This window comes from Argentina silus (genome assembly GCF_951799395.1).
Source record: "Argentina silus genome assembly, chromosome: 8".
In the NCBI taxonomy this organism is placed as follows: Eukaryota; Metazoa; Chordata; class Actinopteri; order Argentiniformes; family Argentinidae; genus Argentina; species Argentina silus.
In genome coordinates, this window is record NC_139662.1 from 6,710,856 (window position 1) to 6,734,429 (window position 23,574).

At 43.7% G+C, this 23,574-nt stretch overlaps 1 protein-coding gene across 1 annotated transcript in view; it reads left to right on the forward strand.

The window, feature by feature from the left end:
- Positions 1-412: 412 nt before the first annotated feature.
- The window catches only part of mtor (mechanistic target of rapamycin kinase), a 70,041-nt gene continuing 46,879 nt past the window's right edge, over positions 413-23,574 (forward strand). The window contains exons 1-28 of the mRNA XM_083675588.1: positions 413-496; positions 946-1,091; positions 1,474-1,582; positions 1,768-2,000; positions 2,397-2,597; positions 2,712-2,846; positions 3,304-3,579; positions 3,982-4,090; positions 4,529-4,712; positions 4,975-5,103; positions 5,306-5,550; positions 5,809-6,024; positions 6,355-6,560; positions 6,867-6,989; positions 7,171-7,254; positions 7,920-8,012; positions 8,285-8,419; positions 8,744-8,873; positions 11,949-12,199; positions 12,615-12,701; positions 14,082-14,249; positions 15,408-15,520; positions 16,000-16,162; positions 16,661-16,753; positions 17,189-17,335; positions 17,832-17,974; positions 18,370-18,532; positions 18,941-19,086. Of these exons, the coding sequence (XP_083531714.1) occupies positions 963-1,091; positions 1,474-1,582; positions 1,768-2,000; positions 2,397-2,597; positions 2,712-2,846; positions 3,304-3,579; positions 3,982-4,090; positions 4,529-4,712; positions 4,975-5,103; positions 5,306-5,550; positions 5,809-6,024; positions 6,355-6,560; positions 6,867-6,989; positions 7,171-7,254; positions 7,920-8,012; positions 8,285-8,419; positions 8,744-8,873; positions 11,949-12,199; positions 12,615-12,701; positions 14,082-14,249; positions 15,408-15,520; positions 16,000-16,162; positions 16,661-16,753; positions 17,189-17,335; positions 17,832-17,974; positions 18,370-18,532; positions 18,941-19,086 (4,211 nt within the window). The 5' untranslated portion in view covers positions 413-496; positions 946-962. The remainder of the gene's footprint in view (positions 497-945; positions 1,092-1,473; positions 1,583-1,767; positions 2,001-2,396; positions 2,598-2,711; positions 2,847-3,303; positions 3,580-3,981; positions 4,091-4,528; positions 4,713-4,974; positions 5,104-5,305; positions 5,551-5,808; positions 6,025-6,354; positions 6,561-6,866; positions 6,990-7,170; positions 7,255-7,919; positions 8,013-8,284; positions 8,420-8,743; positions 8,874-11,948; positions 12,200-12,614; positions 12,702-14,081; positions 14,250-15,407; positions 15,521-15,999; positions 16,163-16,660; positions 16,754-17,188; positions 17,336-17,831; positions 17,975-18,369; positions 18,533-18,940; positions 19,087-23,574) is intronic.

The following is a 23,574-nucleotide window of genomic DNA, read 5'->3' on the forward strand; positions in this document are numbered from 1 at the left end:
TGTAAGGAAACCTATCCAAAGGTCTATTCTTTGGGTGATAACTAAACTCAACTCATTGCGGGCAGTGGCTTTCATGCATAGATGGGTAAAAACGTTTACTTTAGGGGATCAATTATTTTTATGGTGATACTGTATCATGGTATAGCCTATGAATTCAGAGATTGTTAAGCACAGAGAGCTATCCCTGCTGATGGCCTTTGCGTCTATTTATAATGTTCAACTCGTGTTGACTTAATTTTTCCAATGAACAAGTAGGCTGGCTGCTGCAGATGCACTCAAGATGATTTGCCTCTCTGGAACCATTGGCTGAAACGCACCCAAGTTTGCGCAAGAGCTGCGCAAATTGATGTTTGTGAAGAATCTACACGATACCCTCTAGTACCACTACATACAGACAGTCAGACCCTTCTGTAACCAGCCAGGCATAGCAATGACTTATTTTCTGCTGGAGCTGATCGAGTAGCAGTAACATCACCAGTTTAAATAAAGCAACATTGTAAGTATGATATATTTATGGTTTGTTATGCACATGTGTTGCCCTGCTCTGACTCTCAGTCGAGCTGTCCTGTCCTTACGTTACAGGTGACAGCTAGCTACTAGCTAACAGCATAGCTTAGCATTTAGCTAGCAAGCTAAAATTCCAGCTTTCAAAACAATGCATCGGTCGAAGATATAGCTAGCTAGCTGCCACTTCTTAGAATTCACTACATGTTTGGTGTTTTGTATGTTGCAAATATCTGTGTAGCTAGTTGCAGCAAATATATATATGTAGAGCGGTGGCTGCTACAATAACAACTAACTAGCCAGCTTGGTTTGTGATGATGTTGACTTACCCATTATCTAGCTGTCAATCAACAATTGAAAGCTGCATACTGGGTTTTACATTATTATTGTAGCCGGTGTCAGGTTGTACTTATCAAGACCCCTGTATTCTGCTTGCCACAGCTTTCGCCATCCCTGCAATGGTGATCATGTCAGGTACAGCCACTGTGCTGCAACATTTTATCAGTGGGCTGAAGAGTCGGAATGAAGACACACGAGCAAAATCTGCGAAAGATCTACAGCACTATGTTACCACAGAGCTCAGAGAGGTATCTGAACTGCTTTTAAACTATTATATATGTATATATGTTATATATTTATACTATTATATTTGTCTATCTATTGATTAGCAGTTGTTTTATAGTGGCCCTACAAAGAAGTAGGCAGAAACTTGCAATGCAACATCTTCATAAGAAATACACTCTTAAGTACTTCATACCTACCCATTGTCAACCAACCTGTGTTCTGGTGAGCAGCCATGAAGGTTTCCTAATGTGCTCATGACAGTGTTATTCTATGCCTAATGTTTTTATACGGTCTATTACACTGCATGTGTTCCCAGATCCATGTTTGGCAGTTGTATTTCACAAGCAGTTATGTTAGCATCCATTAATTTGTCTCATTTGACTGTATATTTGAATTCTGCCAAAGTTGAGCCAAGATGAAGCCACCACTTTCTACGATGAACTTAACCATCACATCTTCGAGCTGGTGTCTAGCTCTGATGTGAATGAGAAGAAAGGAGGGATTCTTGCTATAGGTGAGTCAAGATGACTTTACAGCTTAAATAATCACAGTTAGATTAATGTCAAGGAAGTGTATGGTACTGTATGACCTGTCTCAATGTAATGCATTTGTCATGTTTAATGCTCTGAGGTTGTTTCAATTTTTCTCCCTGCACATTTAAAAAGCTGACCAAACCCATCTATTGTGTGTTTATTTTAGTCAGTCTGATTGGAGTGGAAGGAGGCAATGCCACCAGAATCAGCAGATTCGCCAACTACCTGCGCAACCTGTTGCCCTCCAGTGACTCTGTTGTCATGGAGATGGCATCCAAGGCCATGGGTCACCTCTCCATGGCGGGGGACACCTTTACAGCAGAGTATGTGGAGTTTGAGGTGAAGAGGGCACTGGAGTGGCTGGGGGCAGACAGGAATGAAGGAAGACGCCATGCTGCAGTAAGTAGGACTGGACACAGCCAGCATAACAGTTCTGTTTGTTTTGTCAACTTACTGCCATGTTTGTCATGGTGTATTTTCGCTTTGGAAAGAAAATGCAGATGGCCCTTTTTTGCTGATGTTTCTGTCGTGAGGCGACCTAAGTACTAGATAGAACAGTCCCACGGCTTAACTACAGTATGCTCTTGGGCTGAGATATTTAGCTCTTTGCAAAAGCATGATATTAGTGCTATTACTATGGTGGTGGTAGTTCTAGTCAGTGATGGTAATAGTGGTAATTGTACAATTGTTTCTATAAGGTTGTTCACTTGTGTATTTAATCTTGGAGAAAAATTGCTTTCCTTTAGGCATAATGAGGAGTATCGAAAGTAACTTTTTTTTACTTTTGCTTTTCAGGTTCTCGTCTTAAGAGAGTTGGCTGTCAGTGCACCCACCTTTTTCTTTCAGCAAGTCCAACCATTTTTTGACAACATTTTTTATGCAGTGTGGGACCCTAAGCAGGCTATCCGTGAAGGGGCTGTATCTGCTCTCAGGGCCTGCCTCATCCTCACCACCCAAAGAGAGACGAAGGAAATGCAGAAACCACAGTGGTACAAAGTATGCAATTCTCCTTATTTCAACAATATAATTGTATGCAAATTGTGAGGCATCTTTCAAATGTTTTCCCAGTTTTAATGAAGGCACTCACTATTTGTGTATCCTTCACTATAGCAAACCTTTGAGGAAGCAGAGAAAGGGTTTGATGAGACCTTGGCCAAAGAAAAGGGCATGAATCGGGACGATAGGGTCCACGGTGCCCTCCTCATCCTCAATGAACTTGTCCGCATCAGCAGCATGGAAGGAGAGGTGAGCCCCTCTCTGTACCACACATCACAGACAAACACAAGAGTTCATAGGAAACTGAAGCTTTGTGTTAGAATATCTACAAGACTCTTAAAGTCTCTGGGTCCATTACAACACCTACAAACCTCCTACATATTCAATTGCCAGTTAGTAAAACAAGAATGAGCAACAGCTGTTTAGTCCAACAACAACCCCTGCCCTAGGCCCTAACCCTTCCTTGTCTGCACATCAGAAAGGACCGGATAGGTGGAAGCAATATGGTAATGTCTTCACCTAACCTTCTTATTGGCTTTGGAGAACCTCAACCATACTGCCCATATCTATCCAGTTCAGTCAGATCTTCAAATACTCAAGTTATGGCCTGGCCCATGGCATGGGCAGGGGGGCAGGGGGGCTAGGGCTTTGTCTTCTGATCTTGTCCCAATGGTTTCTCAACATTCTCTCAACGTCCTCTCCCCAGCGTATGCGGGAGGAGATGGAAGAGATCACCCAGCAGCAGCTGGTCCACGACAAGTACTGCAAGGAGCTGATGGGCTTCGGCACAAAGCCACGCCACATCACACCCTTCACCAGCTTCCAGTCAGTGCAGCCACAGCAATCCAACGCCCTGCTGGGCCTCCTGGGCTACAGCACGCCGCAGGGCTTCCTCAGCTTCGGGGCCACACCCGTTCCCGCCAAGAGCTCCCTGGTGGAGAGCCGCTACTGCCGTGAGCTCATGGAAGAGCGCTTTGATCAGGTGAGGGTTCCTTGAATATTGTTGTAAAGTGTTCTACCTTGAGTTAGCTAGTCGTGTGGTACTCAGACTTTTGTTTAATTATTAAATGATGTCAGTCTGATATTGCTGTAAAAAGCTTTGAATGACCAAATGATCTTTGGAGGTTGGAAGTGACAATGTTTTACTAGTGAGGTCTAGCCTCATTTGTGTTCAGTGGGTCAACTTAGCGGCCACCAAAGGTGTACAGTATGTGACTGGTGCTTGCTTTTTTTTCATGTTGCTTTTGTCGCATCAGGTGGTGAAGTAAACTGCTTTCTGCCTCAGTATGTTTGACTTTCAGATGTGATGTATGTGTAGATGTGTAATGACGTAAGTTTCAGTTGTGTCAGATTTGAGAACAGGTGTTGCTGTTGTCTCCCTCAGGTGTGCCGCTGGGTACTTAAGTACAGGACCAGTAAGAACCCTTTGATCCAGATGACCATCCTCAACCTGCTTCCGCGACTGGCTGCCTTTCAGCCACACACCTTCACAGGTCAGAAGGGAGTCTTGGATGAAAAATCTACACTAAGAATCTACACTAAACAGAACTCTCAAATCTTTGTTTTCTGTAGCATTTACTGAAGGATGTGATTTTGAAAGTAGATCAGTTGGGCAGAAAAATGTTTATGTTGGGATGCATGTGGAGTATGATATTATATTTGTATTTTGTTTTGAATTCATGCTCTCACAATTACAAAGGGAATGACGTTTCATTGCTTTTAAAAGAAGGTAAATGTTTGCTTTGGTTTGCAACTTTGTATACGTACAGTAACATATGCATACTTGCATAATGAATATACATACTTAAGTTGTTCTCATCACTACTTTCCAGTCTGGCTCCTGTGCCATCACCTTTGAATGTGTGTAATTGCTCTCATTTAATTTCTCTCGTTTCCATTCCATTTCTCTCATCTCGTCTTCTCCATCTCAGACCAGTACCTGGCTGACACCATGGGTTACCTGCTAGCCTGTCTGAAGAAGGAGAAGGAGCGCACGGCTGCCTTCCAGGCCCTGGGCCTGCTGGTGGTGGCGGTACGCACAGAGATCCAGCCCTACCTCACCAAGATCCTTGAGATCATCAAGGCTGCCCTGCCCCCCAAGGACTTCGCCCACAAGTACATCTCCTCCTTTTTCAACATGGAGAAAAAGATTGATTGAAATATACTTTGTATATAGATGTTACAGGGTGATGTACCTGTACAATGGATTTGGATCTGTCTCAGTCTTAGAAAACTGTTGTTCAGTGTGTTTGCTGTTCTGCAGGAGGGAAAGTATATAGAGAAAGTGGAAATGTAGAGATATGCATTGAGTGATATTTTGGGTGATGGAAAAAGGTGTGAGGTAACGCTTGTATCATCTCCTTGCTTGTGTGTGCAGGAGACAGAAGACCATGCAGGTGGACGCCACAGTGTTCACCTGTATCAGCATGCTGTCCAGAGCCATGGGGCCCAGCATCCAGCAGGACATCAAGGAGCTGCTGGAGCCCATGCTGGCCGTGGGACTCAGGTACAGTAGGACTGATGCTGACAAACCTCTAACACTGTAGCGTTGTTGAAGTGGGTTTGGCCTCTCTACTCCAAAGTCACATCCATCAACAAGATGGCAGATATTTAGAAACCCTGAATGTGGATTTGAGGCCCCTTTTTATTTGTGTGTGAGTGCGTCCGTGTGTGCGTGCAACTAATAGTAACACGCTCTCCTTTTATAGCCCTGCCCTGACAGCAGTGCTATATGACCTGAGTCGTCAGATCCCCCTGCTGAAGAAAGATATCCAGGACGGGCTGTTAAAGATGCTCTCCCTGGTGCTGATGCACAAGCCCCTGCGCCACCCGGGTATGCCCAAAGGCCTGGCACACCAGCTGGCATCGCCCAGCCTCACCAACATTCCAGAGGCCAGCGATGTGGGCAGCATTACCCTCGCACTGAGGACACTGGGCAGCTTTGAGTTTGAAGGTGAGACGTTTCATACAAAGCTTACTCTGTTTACTTTGTCTAGTTCCATATTCTCAGTAGGTTTACAGTGTATTATTTTCTTCATCTTTTTTTTAATTTATTTTTTTATAAAAGACAAAAAGTATCAAAGTAAAAAGCAAAAGTGTATTTTTTTTTTTTCACAATAGATATGTTCAATAACAGTATTAGATCATGTCATGATCAGTTCATATACCAAACACCCTACTCCTCTTCTGATCGGGGTCCCTCCCCCCGTAGGCCACTCCCTGACCCAGTTTGTCCGCCACTGCGCCGACCACTTCCTGAACAGCGAGCACAAGGAGATTCGCATGGAGGCAGCACGCACCTGCTCCCGCCTGCTCACGCCCTCCATCCACCTCATCAGCGGGCACGGCCACGTGGTCAGCCAGACGGCCGTGCAGGTGGTGGCCGACGTCCTCAGCAAGCTGCTGGTGGTGGGCATCACTGACCCAGGTACAATACAGGGGCTTACGATAACATGGTAACATGATGACATGATAACGAATATGACAGGATCAAAGTAGATGCTTTGAACCTTATGGACATGTCAATGGAATATTGTACTTGTGTGAGATGTTTTTTTCCCCAGACCCCTTTTATTTTCATGGATCTACTGAATTGCATGTACATATCACTTTATAATGTACAAAGCACTTGTATGCTAATCCACTAATTCCATGAAGGATGTTCATGAAACAAACGTATATCAACACTACAACCCGTAAAACAACCTCCCTTTCCTCTCTCTCCCCTCTCTCCTCTTTCTCCTCTCTCTCCACTCAGACCCTGATATCCGATACTGCGTGCTGGCCTCCTTGGATGAGCGCTTTGACGCCCACCTGGCGCAGGCGGAGAACCTGCAGGCGCTGTTCGTGGCGCTGAATGACGAGGTGTTTGAGATTAGAGAGCTGGCCATCTGCACCATTGGACGCCTCAGCAGCATGAACCCTGCCTTCGTCATGCCTTTCCTGCGCAAGATGCTCATCCAGGTACACAAACACAACCCCCCCCCCCCTGCGCAGTATCTCTCCCTCCCCTCCATCTCACTGCATATTAGGATATTGAATATTGCTGATATATAATCAAAAGAGAAAGGAAAGTGCTGAGGACTGAGTGCTCACATGGACAGGATTCGGTTATGATGGGAGCGTTCAAGGTGCTCTTTGAAGAGGGTAAATAATATACCAGGGTATCCTCGGTTATGTTTCATTATGGGTCTTTGAATTTGCTGAATGTCTGACTCTGTACAGTGTTTTTCTATGCTAAACCATGGTATGGGTTCTGCACTTCTGCAGATTCTGACAGAGCTGGAGCACAGCGGCGTGGGCAGGAACAAGGAACAGAGCGCACGCATGCTGGGACACCTGGTCTCGAATGCACCCCGCCTCATACGCCCATACATGGAGCCCATCCTAAAGGTATTGTCACCAGTGCTGCTCCTGATGCTTGTTACGCTTTCAATGCCTTTGGAATGTTTTACTCACTCAAAGTGAGATACATAGAGCCCATTATAAAGATACTGTTCTGTTTTTATTAAAAGGCTTTAAATGTGTTTTTTGAGTGACAGTTGGCTCATGTTCCTTTTTCCTTCCATTTCAGGCCCTCATCTTGAAGCTGAAAGACCCAGACCCCAACCCTGGTGTGGTTATCAGCGTCCTCGCCACCATAGGAGAGCTGGCTCAGGTAAGGAGACTTTGAGCCAGTAGTGTCCCTGCCAGCAAACCCCCACTGAGATTCAGTGTACTGTATCTAGATGGTCTTCATGCCTGTACTCTGTATGCCTTGATATCTGTGCTATGTCCTAGATCTGCAGATACTGCAGTGTCAAACCTAACCCCCCTCCCTCTGGGGATCAATGCATTTTTTTCAGTTCGCTTTGCCGCTCACTCCCTCTGCTCAGGTGAACCGGTGTCTTCCAATGAAGAGTGAGGAAGTGAGATTTAGGGGCCGTCTGGTTGTGCAGCGCAGAGGGAGTGCAGGCGATGCCAGAGTAGAGAGAGTTTGTGCTGAGGGAGTGCAAGCACAGGTAGAGTCAGACCCCTCCCCTAGGTGCTGAAAAAAGGACCAGAGAGGACCAAGTCTGGATAGGAGTATGTCAAGTCTAAATGCTCCACGTTAGGTAAATAGTACATATCCAAGACAGTGCTAATGATGTGAGGTAATGTAAATAGTGTCCATGTACGGATTTGTGTATTCTGAATATCAGAGGCTTTGTAAATTACAAGCTCGTACATCTGAAAGTTGAGGTGAAATGAAGCAGTGCAAGACGGTGAGGCTGTGTGAGGTGGCAACAGTAGGCTTCGGTTGAGAGCTGTGTTTTGATTGGTTGTTCTCAAACTGTCTCCCAGGTGAGTGGTTTAGAGATGAGGAAGTGGATGGACGAGCTGTTCCCCATCATCATGGACATGCTGCAGGACTCATCCTCATTGGCCAAGAGACAGGTAGGCATCATTTTGAGGTAGGGAAACATTGGGAAGCATTTTCAATATTTCTTTGAACTCCTTGAAGTCTTTCCCATAAGCAGATATGGCAATGTTTCTCCCAGTGCCATCACATTTTCCTTATTTTGAGAGAGGATATCATATTTTCATTAGAATCTCCACAATACAGAGTTAGCCATTCTATCAAGTATTTTGTGGTGCTTTTTAAAATGTTTAGTGTTTGTGTTGTTCAGTTACATTATCAGTGTGGTTACTCATATTCTCTCCACCAGGTGGCGCTGTGGACCTTGGGTCAGCAGGTTGCCAGCACAGGCTATGTGGTGGAGCCCTACCGCAAGTACCCCTCTCTCCTGGAGGTGTTGCTGAACTTCCTCAAGACGGAGCAGAACCAGGGAATCAGGAGAGAGGTGCCCCCATTTTGTCTCAACCCCCCACCACACCACCATCACCCCCTCACAGTTTCATAGTAGCAATGGCTGAACAATGGGGGGGTGGGACCAACAGCTGTTAGCACAAGGTGTCTCTGAATAACGTTAAATGCAGCTGTCGACATTAGCAACACTAAAACAGGCCTGTTAAATGCCTTCACCTTGGAATTCTAAGCATAGTTATGAGAGTCATGTGGAGTTACTCTGGTTTAGTTTGACCTTTCTTCATGCTTCATAAGTGATCTACGTCATGGTGTCTATACCCACTCCCTCAACTGATATATAATCTGCTCTGTCCATCAGGCGATCCGTGTACTGGGCCTGCTTGGAGCCCTGGACCCCTACAAGCACAAAGTGAACATTGGCATGATCGACCAATCACGAGACGCCTCTGCGGTCAGTCTTTCTGAGTCCAAGTCCAGCCAGGACTCAGGTGAGCCCCTTCAGCCATCTTTAAACACCACTCACACACATGTCCATCAATGACCTGCACCGCATCCACCCCGACCAGAACCACCACAAAGGTACCAGAGGTAGGTGTGTGTGTGTGTGTGTTTAAAGACACACACACACACACATAGCATATGGCTGCTCTCCCTAAAGCTTAGGATAGGTGGAAATTATTGATTGATTGTTTGAATGAATATAATAATTAAAAGTAGTCATCTGCTCCAGAGACATTAGTACATACATTGAAAGTGATTGATGATAAAAAAATAAAATAAAAAAAAAACACAACAAAGCCCGAAGGCTTATTTCCATTGTGGAAAACCATGCGTTTCTACACATTCATGCACGAATAGGCGCACCAAATATTGTGTTGGTGGCTGGCACTTATTTTTTTCTCCAGTGTATTTCTATTACATTAGAAGCACTTTGAGTTTTCAATTACCAAAGGTGCTTGACCTGGCTGCTATGAGTTGGACCAACAATTGGCCATGGCCTCTATGACTTACTGGCCTCCAGAAAATAACCTCTACTGAAAATGGCGCACTGCTTAGTGATGATGCTATACATGTCAGTGAGTTGGTGTTTTGGCTTTACAACCTAATAGAGCCCAAGTGTCTTTTTTCCCCATCTGCACACATTTGTGTCTGATGGCAAACCAAAAACTTAATGAGGTGTTTTCAGTCCAGGCAGAAAGTGGTCCCGGTAAGTGCTTTAAGATCTGTTAGAGTAGTGACATCTAATCAAGTGACTCACATATGAAGGACCTCAGTGTCCTCGAGACGTCAACCTAGAGATTGTGTTGATTTGATTGATTTTTATATGTACTTATGGCAAATTTACGGATGAGACTGATGCATTGACGTCATTTAGGTCATTGGAATACACGGTTGACTGGACATATATTGATTGTTAATTTTTCAATTCATATTCATGTATAATATTTTGTTCATATATTATAATCACAAATCACTCATCTTTCCCATGAACGCAGGTACAGACTTGATTCCGTGTTTTAGACAGGGCCCCTGAGGCGTATTCATACCATGGCAGTGTCCACGAGTTCCACGTCAATGTCATAGATTACATCATTGAGTTTACACGAGGCTACACATCTGATAATATCATCCACACTCTATCTCCTGCGGCGCTAGGTTTTGGTCCGGAGACATGGTGATATAAAATAAGGAAAGTTGAAAATCCAACATTCTATCTCAACGGCTTTTGTCCCGTATCCAAAACAATACACTGACGCATCCGTGACATTCAGCTTTACGGTAATAGTTTTAGTTTGGCCTGCTAAGATGACCCTGACTGGAATGGAGGCTATCTCTCCAGTTGGGGAGAGAGCCTAGATATGGTTACAGTCAGGGTTAGTGTCTGGACTGGAACAGTTGAATTCCATGGCAGCTGCTGCTGTGTACCAGTAAGTGATCTCTCTCTGGGAAGTCCCACTCTTGTGGTGGGAAGTCATTAGCTAGCACTTTACTCCACCTCACCTGACTTCACCTCAGCCACCAACCAGTGAATACAATAAAATACAATAACCAGGATAAGCCATGGGACACAAAGACCAAGATGATGATGATGATGATACAACAGTGCATTTGCAGTATATAGCTTGGGGTTAGAGTTCATGAGATATCAACACCAGGCCAGTTAGGGTAACTGTTGGGGTGACCACCATAGTACTTACTGTCAGAATACAGAATTGAGTGCATATCCTTGTGGTAGATACGCAGGCCTATATCTATTCCTCACCTGCCACAATACAATTTATTCCAATCCTTTATTAAATGTACTCCCAGTAGTGTGTGTGTGTGTGTGTGTGTGTGTGTGTGTATATGTGGCTCAGTTAATAGAGCATGGCGCTAACAACGCTTAGGTTGTGGGTTTGATTCCTGCTGGGACTATATATACTGAAATGTATTCACTCACTGCATATATATATATATATGCAGAACATCCAAAGCGACAGTACAGATGTTTTGTATATGGTCCCCGTGGGATACAAATCCACAATCTCAGCATTTCTGGTGTCATGCTCTACCAACGGAGCCACACAGGACTACATAAGTACGTAGTAGTGGTGCCCGGTCAAGGCAATAGTACTCTGGTGTGGGGAAGTAAAGGCTCTAGATACAGTATGTGTCGTGATAGAGAAGCTGGCCTGTTCAGTATCAAAAGCAACACAGGCTCTCTGGCCATCTTTTGTGTCTGACTCTCTCGCATAAAGGGAGAGAAAGGCTTCTAAAGAGAGGGTGAAAAGAGTGTGCGACTGGCGTATGGCTGCAACTGAACTCCCACACCGGGCCAATGAAACGTCGAATACCAGACGTCTCTGTCTCCCCAGTTCTCCCGTAAAAACCAAACTCCTTCACTGCAGCAGACAGACAGACAGACGGACTGGCCTCCGTCACGTACTGTAGGGTTTTGTGACCAGATGAACAGTCTTTGGAAGCAGTCCCGTCATTGCGGGAGGCAAACTTATTTTCAATGTGTGAGAGACTCACCTTCGCCCGTTCGTCGATAGGACTCGTGAATGTATTTGCTGCATATGTGAAATGTTCAATTCACCAGTTCATTAAAATTGCCGTCATTCAATCCAAGTTTTGCACTTTCAGCATTTGAATAGATATTTACATCTGAATAGCCCAATAGCTATGAATATTATGTTAAAGGAGAACTTTATTCAAACATTGTATATTTACTTCCTGGAAAAGTGACTTGATAACATGTTTAGACATTGGTAGGTGGGCATGTTCATGGGTTTAGTGACTGCTCTCCTGAGGGAGGAGCATGCTTACCATCAGCTTGTAGGGAACATACCTCTGTTTCTAAGTACCCAGGGCCTGCAGAATCTTGTATATTCTATTGATAATGCTGGTGGTCTGGTTTAGAATGTCTAACCTTTCTTTTCTTACTGGGATGATGGCTTGGTTCGGTGTTGGTGGCATTGATTGTGTTATGTATTGACCCAATAAAGGGGATTTTAAATTCTCTCACTCTCTCTCCATCTCCACCCCCCCCCCCCCCATTCCCTCCCTCCATCTCTCATCAGCGGACTACAGCACCAGTGAGATGCTGGTGAATATGGGCAACCTCCCCCTGGACGAGTTCTACCCAGCAGTCGCCATTGTGACCCTGATGCGCATCCTCCGCGACCCCTCCCTCTCCAACCACCACACCATGGTGGTGCAGGCCGTCACCTTCATCTTCAAGTCCCTTGGCCTCAAGTGCGTGCAGTTCCTGCCCCAGGTCATGCCCACCTTCCTCAACGTCATCCGTGTCTGCGATGCCAGCATCCGAGAGGTATGAAGTAGCTAGTTTAATATTTGCCTCCTACTGTGTTGCGTTTCATGGTTATGTTGTTAAAATATGTAATTTTGTAATTTGGGTGAACTATCCTATCTACAGGAATGGCGGTGTCCCAAAAGTCAGTTTGTCACTGTCAACTTCCTAAATGGGAACCAACCTTTTCTCTCCCAATCTTTTATGTCTAAGCAAGGAGTTTTGCATCAACCATTTTATTACAACCACACATTTTCCACTCAATAATCTCCTGGAGCACGGTGTCAGTGGCTGAAATCAGAGACGAGGTGCCCGTGACTAAAGCACTGACTGGTTACAATTTCCTCCTGAACTGAGCCTGACTCCAGAGCCAATCAACATGTTTTGGTTACACCTGTCCCACTCATGTCCCCCCCACCCCCTCTGTCTTTTTCAGTTCCTCTTCCAGCAGATGGGGATGGTTGTGTGCTTTGTGAAAGTCCACATCCGCCCCTACATGGATGACATCTTCACCCTCATCAGAGTGAGTAGTGCCCTATTCAACAATCTTTCTTTGTTCTCTTTTTTTGTTGTTTTCCCCTGACTCATAAACAGCTGCAAACTCTTAATTGTTTAGCTAGCTGCATTTCTCTCTCTACTTTCCTCATTAGCTTTAATGTGTTTAATGTTAACACAACTCTGTCCCTGGCACAAGGCACGTGTGCGACTTTCTAGAAAGAAAGAATTGTTCCATAGGAAACCCTTTCATACGGTTCTATGGGTAATTATATTTTTTACAGGGGGTCTCTATCAGAAATGGGCACACTATACAGTGTTAGCCCATACAAAACTGCTAGGCAGTCTTGCAATGCATATGTTTGTCAAATACTTCTCTAAAGTTCAGCAAAAACGTCAGTAGTATGATGAGGAAGACCTTTATCACATGGTGTAGTGAAAGCGGAAAGCGACTGTTAAAGCCATGATACTGAAGGCCCCACTTGCGGACAAACTGTCTAGCACATACTTGCATAGCAAGGAACAAAATATCAAATGTCCATTCTTCAACGGAATCTCAATAACATTCTGAGCCCCATCGGCAGTAACTTCTCATAGAAAAATAACTTGTGCCATTGCACCTTGAGCTGGAGTTAATAAATGGCGAGTCAAACAAAGGATCTATTCATTTTTGTAACAGTCTACCTCATGCCTCCAGATGAGGGGCTGGAATAGCCATTCGGGACTCACATCATCTGCTCTTAGTAGCTAGCAGCCCTGCAGTATGTAGTTCCAGAGCAGGAAAGAGGGGGTTGGGGGGGGATTGCAACACTGTCCATAGACAGAATACCTCCATGAACTTTCACAGCTGAAGGCTATGGGCAGTTTGACATATCGCATGACTATACATTTTTTTTTAGACCCCCATTATCTACAATATCTACACTGGCTAAGTGGTTTTTCAGACGTGATGTCAATTAAACTGACAGGAAATTGTCTCTCCACCCAGGGTTCCCCCCTAATTCTGCCATGTAAATTCAACCCTGGAGGAATATCTCCCTCTTATTGATGGAAACATGATTTTGACCCACTTCCTCACACCAGACCCAGACCCTCAGACACTCACTCCTAATATACAGTATAGCAATAGGGAGGATGAGGTAGCACTTGGTTCAGAGTGCTTTGGCCGTACCCTCCGAAGCTGTTAAAAACTCAGGCAGAAACATAAGGACCTGGACTGGTGTGAATTCAGGTCACTCATTATTCAAGGAAAAACACATTTCTGAGCACGGGGGTAATGTCTGTGTCTGTCCAAAAAAGGGTCGAAAAACGTTGTCCTTGTAAATAAACAGATCACATCTGGAAGAGTACAGTAGTACATCATTCATTTAGTAACTCTCCACTTACAATATGTGTCTATCCCCCACAGGAGTACTGGACACCCAACAACCCCATGCAGAATACCATCATCTTGCTGATTGAGCAGATCGTGGTGGCCCTGGGGGGAGAGTTCAAGCTCTACCTGCCCCAGCTCATCCCCCACATGCTGCGCGTCTTCATGCACGACAACAGCACCGGGCGCAGCGTCACCATCAAGGTAAGGCTGAAGGATGGTGGGTAACGTTATGTATTGTTGTACTCAATGTCAATGAATTAACTCTGGTTCACATGTACAGCGAATGCACGTTTATTTGTCTACGTTTTGATCAAGAATGGCCTTAGCATAGACATCAATGGCCAAATTCATAGAATTGGAAATGTGCCTGGGTAAGTGGGAATGCTGCCGTATTTTTTTATACTTTTCTTTTCTGACCAAGTACGGTTTTTGAGTGGCAATGAGTGGATGTTAATATTTGTTCTCAAAAATACTTCATTGGCACATATTGTCAAGGTACAAGAGTTCAGTTCACTAATGGTTTCTTCAGGGGTACTATTTGTTTGTGGCTGATATCTTAATCTATCATGAACGTCTAGCCTAGCCAAACGTACCACCACTACAACAACTCAGTCAGTATAGAATATCTGGCACCCTCTCTCCTTTCACGAATTGCTAAAATACTAATCTGGGGTTTCCTCAAACAGTAAATCATGGGTTGAAAATAGACCACGGGGCAACATTACACACTAAACCAACTACAGTCATCCAACCTCTCTCAGGCATAGCATAGCATGGGTCCTGTTTCTCTTGAGGCTCTGATATTAGATAACCTGACCAAAAAACCTCCAACCCCCCCCCCCCCCCCCCCATGTCTGGATAGTCTATAACAGAAAAGTCTGGTGTAATCTGTGTATGTATCACGAGAGGGTCACTGCAGAGAGAGGAGGAGGAATCGAGTTACCTTCCAGTCAAACTAAAGGAAAGAAAACAGGGCTTGATCATTCCGGGAGCTGTTCTGTCAAGCCCCCAACTTCCTGCAGTCTCGCCACATGCAATTTAGACTCACTGTAGTATATGTCATAACCCCCACCTCACACACACACACACGTGAGGACTCGCGTACAGAAAAAAAGAACACCAACCCTCCATAGAACAAACACCCACCCACCCCCACTTCACCAAATGTAGTGGAAAATGTGTGGTTACAGGGTGGTGTTGGAACCAGCTTGTTCCTAGGAAGCATGTACTGTTGGAGGAATAGCAGAATAAATAAAAGTCTTCTGCAGCACCATCAGGTTTCATTTAGGAGCTTGATTTCATTATTTTTCATTGCTTACAGTAGGTTGCCTTTGTCTCAACACTGTATTATCTCCTCAGCTCCTCAATGCTATCCAGCTGTTTGGTGCTAACCTGGATGACTACCTCCACCTGCTGCTGCCTCCTATAGTCAAACTGTTTGATGCCCCAGATGTGCCCCTGCAGGCTCGCAAGTCAGTACAACACAACACTCCCATCATATAGAATATGTTCCATCTCTATGGCTCCCATCCACTTCATGATGATGTGGCCAGCTAAAGGCATATTCAATACAATACAATACATCTCTCAACATTGTTGAGTTTGCATGACGTAGCAACTCATTCACTCTGGTTTGCTTATAATACTAGTGCGTTAAATGTTCTCTCCCGTGATTCTCCTCATGAAAGCTTGTTAAGCTGTTGGTGAGTTACATGGAATAAATGAGGCCCACTGTTCAAGGGGCATAAGTGCCAGGGTCTACGTGTGGTGTTATAACTTTTATTTACCCTTCTGGGCGTCATGGAGGAATCAGTCCATAAGTACTTGAACTGAGTGTCCTGCAAGTGCCCCCTTGTTTTAGTGTTTAGAACTTTTGGAAAGCGACATCTTGCCTGTGTCAGAGTGTACTTTGGTGGCAATGTTTACCTGTGTTTCCCTTGCCCTGCCGCAGGGTTTCCTTGGAGACGCTGGATCGGCTAACAGAGTCCCTGGACTTCACAGACTATGCGTCGCGCATTATCCACCCCATCGTGCGTGCGCTGGACAGCACCCCAGAGCTGCGCATCACCTCCATGGACACCCTGTCCTCGCTTGTCTTCCAACTGGGCAAAAAGGTATCCACCCACCCAGCTCTCAGTCACAGTCACACTCCCACTTGGTTTTCCTTGACTCTTGTGCTGCTTCCCAATTCTCCACCCTTTTCCCTGAAGTGAGTATTTGTGCACTCCCCCACATGGATTTAAAAATCACAGGAGTTGTGTAAGCAAGGGCTGGAATGAGTTTCCCCTTACATCTCCAACACCAGTCCCTTCCTTAAATCTGTGTCCACACTTCAGGGAAATGGTGAATTGGGACACGGCACTGGTGCCTGGGGTTTTTACTACTTCCTGCGGAGGCCAGCTGATGTCATCACACACTGACTAATGGCACTAAACCACTAGACCAGATGTAGGCAAGTCTGGCTGGACTTGAAAAGGAGCAACTTTGGATCAAACCAACCTGGGGCATGGGGGGTTAGACAGAGTAACTATGCTCTGTCATTTGGGTTATGACAACGGGCGAGGATGTTCAGTCTTTTATTTACTGTCTCCTCTTTTCTCTCTCTTCTTTAGTACCAGATCTTCATTCCCATGGTGAACAAAGTGATGTTGAAGCACAGAATCAATCACCAACGCTATGATGTACTCATCTGTCGGATCGTCAAGGTCAGACCCCCCTCCTTTTCTCCTTGCAAGATGTTTGGCTCAGGTGCAACACTGTCTTTTCGTCTACGATTTCTCATTTGAGATGACTGAGCATATGAAACAATTTGATGGAGAATTTCCTCCAAATCTATGTGCCTTTTAGATAGAGCATTTTACTGGGCTCTCCAATGCTCCTGACCCCCACCTTCTCAGATGTCAGAGCACATGTCCCAAGCACATGACAGACAGTCTCTCCAGAAAATGAGGACACATTTTAACAATTATTATTAACTCAAACCACACAGTTTATAGAATACAAAGAGTCTCAACAGAGACTCATCAGAAAGGAAATTGTACACTTGTGTGTACAACACATGTTTTCAACCTGGCTCCTCAGTAAAGCTGTGTGTGGGCTGACTGTGTTTGTGTGCATCATAGTAACTATGTTTATCTCAGGGGTACACACTGGCTGAGGAGGAAGAGGACCCTCTAATATTCCAGCATCGCCATCTCCGTGGTAACCAGGGCGATACGCTTGCTAGCGGTCCAGTGGAGGCGGGGCCAATGAAGAAGCTTCATGTCAGCACCACAGCCCTACAGAAGGTCTGGAAAATCAAGTGTTGTTTCACCTCTTTGAATGTACCTTATGTTTCCATTTTAAATTATAAAATGTATTTGTCTTCAAGTGAGGGTGATTTGGTTTCAGTCATGATGACGTCGCAAATCAGTTTATTGTTAAAGCTGATCGTTTTATTTATTTTATTTTACAAAGGGTCAGTTTTGTGTTTTCTTTTAATTATTTTTTATTTATTTATGGTGTTGGATTTCATCCAACACATTTACCAGGCAATATAAGTCAACTGAAATTAAATATTATTGCCAAACCTCCCCCCCAATGATATACAAACGATTGGAAGCACCTTAACTCGACTAATCAAATTGCCAGAATAACTAAGAGCCGTATCTCATTTCGCCTGACTAATCAAACATTATTGGCAGAGAGACACAGTTTCTGCTGATGGAAGGCGACCATATCTCCTTGCCCAAAGCACATATGAAGTGGCTTAGCTGAATTGCTGTTTTTTTCTGGTGGCTGCAGGCCTGGGGCGCAGCAAGGAAGGTGTCCAAGGACGATTGGTTGGAGTGGCTGAGGCGCCTGAGCGTGGTCTTGTTGAAGGAGTCGTCCTCACCTGCCCTGCGCTCTTGCTGGTCCCTGGCCCAGACTTACATCCCCCTCGCCAGGTGCCAATCTCTTTTCTTCCCTTCATTCCCTTCCACATCCCCAACACACCACAGAGCACCAGGCAGCCACCAAATTCTTCCCAACATAAGTATTGAATGACAGTTCAGTGTACACCAAAAGACCTCTCTTCCACTCAAACTGTATCGTATTTTACTGCCTTGACTTGTTTTTTTGTGGGTACATCTTGGTGTGGCCCATCTCTGAAGGCTTTTATTTTTTTCAAATATCTAACCAAAGATCTAAAACAACAGCAAATCCATTGGTCTTGTATGCCATTGTTTGTAGGAAATAGACAATACTTACAACTGCTGCCGAGACATTTCCTCCCCATGTTCATTGCACTGACTTGAACTTTTTTTCCCCTCTCTCTGTAAATCTCCTACTTGACCCGTAGGGATCTGTTTAATGCAGCCTTCCTGTCATGCTGGTCGGAGCTGAGTGAGGACCAGCAGGACGAGCTGATCCGAAGCATCGAGCTCGCCCTCACCTCCCAGGACATCGCTGAGGTCACACAAACCCTGCTCAACCTGGCTGAGTTCATGGAACACAGCGACAAGGTGGGTTTAGAGCAATAGACCTACTCCTTTGCACCTGTATGAAACACACCCATCGCCCCCATATAAGTTCACTTTCAGTCATAAAGGACACTGGGACATATTCTGAAGTGAGAGAGGGCATGTTAGTTCAGGTATTTAGTCCACTATTTCAACAAATATTTGATTTGTGTTTGGTTTGCATTAAACTAGAAATTACAAAAAGGTAATATCCAAGTTTTCCACACAAGACTATTGTTTTTCAGCCTTATCCTGGAACTGTCTAACTGATTTAGATGGAATAGACTAGGGCTTTTTGTTTCCACTGTCTCTTTCTCACATGCAATAGTACTTTGACAATTTCAAATTTCAAAACTAATTTAAGATATGCCATCCATCTTCTCATCTAATGAATATCCTCTTCCTTTCCAGGGTCCTCTGCCCCTGAGAGATGACAATGGCATTGTGCTGCTGGGTGAGAGAGCTGCCAAATGCCGTGCCTATGCCAAGGCCCTGCACTACAAAGAGCTGGAGTTCCAGAAGGGCGCTTCTCCCCTAATCTTAGAGTCTCTTATCAGGTAGGATTCTCAATAAAGCCCTTTTTACACTGCTGATCCGCCATAAAAAGCCAACACAGTGCCACGATAATTACAAAAACATACATTTACACAGACATTCTCTTTTGTCAATTACATTTTTTTCCACGCAAAAACTAACTGTGGGAAACAATTTAGGAAGTTGATGTTGCCAGTGGTTGAGATCACACTTGTTCTTCAAAAGTAAACAAACAAAACTCTAAATATAACTGAGGCACATCCACACGCACTGCACTGCTGATAGAATGCACAACTCTGCGCACAATGGTTACCATAGCATTGAATGCTCCACTGTAGCGTCTTTAATTTCCACTGACAAAATGCTGCTACAGATGTGTCTCTGGTACGAGGGGTTGAGGTTATTCAGAGATGCCTTTTTTAGGATGCCTTGTCATCTTTACACAGAATTATAGCCTATGGCGATAGGCTAATAAAGAAAATAGTTGTAATTTCAACAACTGATTTTATGTATCGATTTATTTTAGTTCACAACATAGGCTATATTTTAATACCGATAAAGAATGATAATTACTTGTCACAATTAAACTGTGAACATCCTTGATTACTTATTGATTGGAACAAATCATCAAATGAAAGCCTACATATATATGTATATATTTCAACAACAATCAAACACAAAATTGAAGATGTAGCAATGACCTAGATGAATGAGGCCCAGTGCCTTTAGAGGCCATTTTGTTTGGCTCCTCTGTGTCTGTTTGGTGGAATCTGACACATGGCTCAGGAGGAGAAATGCCAGACACCCAGTAGTTCAAAGCAGCTGTCACTCACCTTGGTGACTAAGTATAAATACTGAGGGAGAGCAGAGGCTACGTAAGTGCATTACCCATACTGTACCTTCGCTTGATGTTTAATGAAGGGCATGATAGGCATTTAGTCCCTTCAAGCCACTAACGTACACACACAAAAATGTGTCATGCAGATCAGAGCAGAGTACACTTGATATGCTTTGTATGGAAGTCATTTTATGTGGAAATAATGAGTGAATAGATATTTTTTGGATGGGTCCATATTTTTGGAAAGGCTGCTATGATGAATGGGATGTTTTGATCTTTGTGCCATGGTTGGAATGACTAACCATAGCTAATGCTTGTGATTTTAGTAGATGTTTGTGGCAGGCCTGGCAGAAGTTACCCCAAGTGGTGTATTTTGAGTTATAAATACACAGTAGAACAGGTTTCCACCCCTCATCCCAAATGCATTTTAGCATCCACCTTGCTAGGCCCTAGTAGTTGTAATTGTTATGGCTTGTGTACTTTGGAATCACAGAGCCTCACTGAAAGAGACTAACAATTTATCTGCCACTTTATGAAAGTCCAATTCATTATGACAGATAATAGTTCACATATCCTCCATCCGGTAGCACTTTCATATCTCTTGTCACCTTTTCCATCCCGCTTTCGCATCATATTTTTATGTTGGTATTGTATGAAGAAATCGATTTTCCAGGCATTTAATTGGACGTTTGCCCCCTTTCAACCATAGTGTGTCTGGAATAGTGTTTCTCAGGCCTGTTTTCAATTTCTGTGGGCCTTGATGATGATGAATGATGGGAGCCAGCGGCTCAGTATTTTCAATCTCTCCATCTGGTTCTCACCTCTCCAGGATTTCCCATAAAAGTCCCAACGTCTGGTCATAAGACTCAGTGCACCACGCAGCCAGTTCTAGCCTATAGTGACTGTATTAGGAGGAGATTTGTAGGGTAATTTGCCTACTTAATGGTAATTAGGAGTAATAGCACTGATCAACAGGATACATTATGTCAGGATGTGTGTTAGAGAGCCCTTCACACTTTCTATCCACTCCCTCGACACCCAGAACTTGTTATGGCCCTCATTTTGGTGTGTTTTAGGATTCTCTGCTGGAGGGTGATTAAATCAAACTTAATGCTGGGAAAACGCTGTACGACTTTACAAATTCTAACATCAGTTAATGTCACGCTTTGCGATCTAACAGTATAATCTTGAAGTTTCACAGTTGGTAGAGTGTACACACTACAGTGTGTGATGGAAGCTGTCACATTCAAAGATTACATTTCTTGCTGACGTGTGATGTTAAAAAGAAAATAATAAAAAAAAGTTAATGTTGATACGAGAAATTACAAGCAATCCATGAGTGAATCGCTCTACAATCGCAGTGTATTCCCGGCATAACACTATAAAAAAACGGAAGTGTTAGGGCTGCCTAAAACACAGTGTTTGTAGGCCAAAAGGTCATCATATCAAAAACTGTACTTAGTCAGGCCATATGTCCTCATTTATTTCGCATTCAAGCATTTTGAATCTGGGGAAGCATTTACTGTACCGATATAGAGGCGGAAATACACATTCTTGAATTATCCATGCTCTCCTATGAGGAAGTGAGGCAGACTTTGATGATGCTTCACAAATGTCCAGATGTGGGGGTATACTGTATGAATAAGGCATGTGGGACTTTGACCAAGCAAAATGAATTTTCAGCAGAAGATAGGGAAAGCAGTGATGATCGACAACTTAGGGTCAGCCACGAGGTGAGTTACAGTTGGCCAGGGCCCTGTTTGAATACTTAAATATGCATCCTTCCTTCCTCCTTTTCTTTAAATCTATTGGTGTGGTGGTCAATGTTTTTGAATCAAAACCTTGCTTTTAGTTATTTATGCAGATATGTGTTACTATATCTGTCTGGAATGAATGGAAGGATGCATTGTTATGCATTTAAGAGAAAAGTAGAGAGCCTTTAGCCCAATTGTTTAAATCAGTGGCTGGAACTGAATGTCATTGCATCCGGCCCATCTGTTTATAGTAAATATGCGACCATACTGTTGCCTGGGCTCTGTGGAAATGGAATTTCAAATAAAGTCTGGTATGCTCAGATGTAAGGAAGCTGCAACCTCTTAAGCAGAAGCCATCCTGTCAATGTCAAATGGGTTCCCATCCAATGTTGGTCGTCCTAACCCATTTAATTCTGTACAGTCCTCCTGTAAAAACAGACATAGTAAAATAACCTTGGGTCTAAACCGCAGCCTTCTTATGTAATGTGTTCTAAAAGGAACACACGTTACGAGTTGGACTCAACTCCGTCTGTTATATTTTCTCAGAATGAAGCATCCTTATCAATATTTTTTTACTAAACATTTCAGATGAGTTTCCCTTCACTCCAGGGACGGTGACTGTTTACATGCTATTTTCTATAGTTGTGTTGATTAAAAAAAAAAAAAAAAAAAAAAAAAAAAAAAATCTATATTCAGGTTAGAATATCAGTGTACAGTGCTTGATATCCTTGTTAAGCACTAGTATTGAGATGTGTTGTGTACACAGCCTGAGCCCTTAGGATAATTTATACTTTCCTACTGCATACTATAATTTTGGAACATTTTATGAATTCATAGTTTTTGCTTCATGGATTTTTAGTTCCAGCTGCATCTGAAAGAGTCCATAAAACTGACTGGACATCTACTTGACTGCATATTGGTTTAATTATTTCCGTAATTTTACTTTTAAACTAAGGTAGTTTTACTTTCCCAGCAAAGAAACTAAAAGCCAAGTCTCACTTTGTTCTTCACGATATCTTGATGAAAATAGCTGAGGCTTTGGCAGTACAAGTACAGTACCCTTTCAGAAAGTTAGGCTATCCTGGAAATGAACTATAAAAATCCCCAAGCAGACCTTTCAATGAGCAGGCTGAAGAAATGAAGCGTGTCAGCCATTAGGACAGGGGCATTCCCCACAGTTTTCCAGTTTTCCTTGGGACCTCCAGCTCCAGTCTGCAGCTGGTGGAAACTTGGTTGGACTGGTGGGGGCACAAGCTGCACATATTAATTCATTGTTATTCAATTAAATTATTTGCTAATAATTTGTTGCAATTCTTAGATCCTAAGGACTTACTTTTTAGAATGCTGTTTGTTCTATTGTAGTCTTTTAGGGGGGTGAGGAATGGAACCATCACTATTTCTGCTCCCTTCTGGCCTGGGCTCCTCTTTAAAGATATGCAGGGGGGACCTTTGACTTGTCTTTGCTTAAACTTAGGCAGTGCACCCTGCTGAAAGGTATTCAAGCTGCAACACTGTGAGAATGAAAATAACTTGCCATTCCAATGATATGTGGTTGAAAGGTCATTTATTTTGAATGTGGTAAAGGCTTGTCAGAATGGCTGTAAAAACTATTGACTGGATGGGCAGTTGTGGGAAACTTGTGTGGTATTGATTCCTGAAATGGGGTTATTTTTGTTATTTAAAAAAATGAACTAACTTTTTATGTTCTTATACTTCAATAATGAGGTTAGATAAGCCGGGAGCTTATGCAGTCGAGCTTTGTACACAAAAAGATGGTGGGGTCTATGGGACTTTAACAAGGTCCAGCTGACCTTTTGGTAAAGGATGCAATGATGAGTATTATAACTATCACCTGTGATAAAAGGTAAATATCCTTTCGCTGCTGCCCAGAGTTAACCATTGAGGTCTCAAAATCTGTG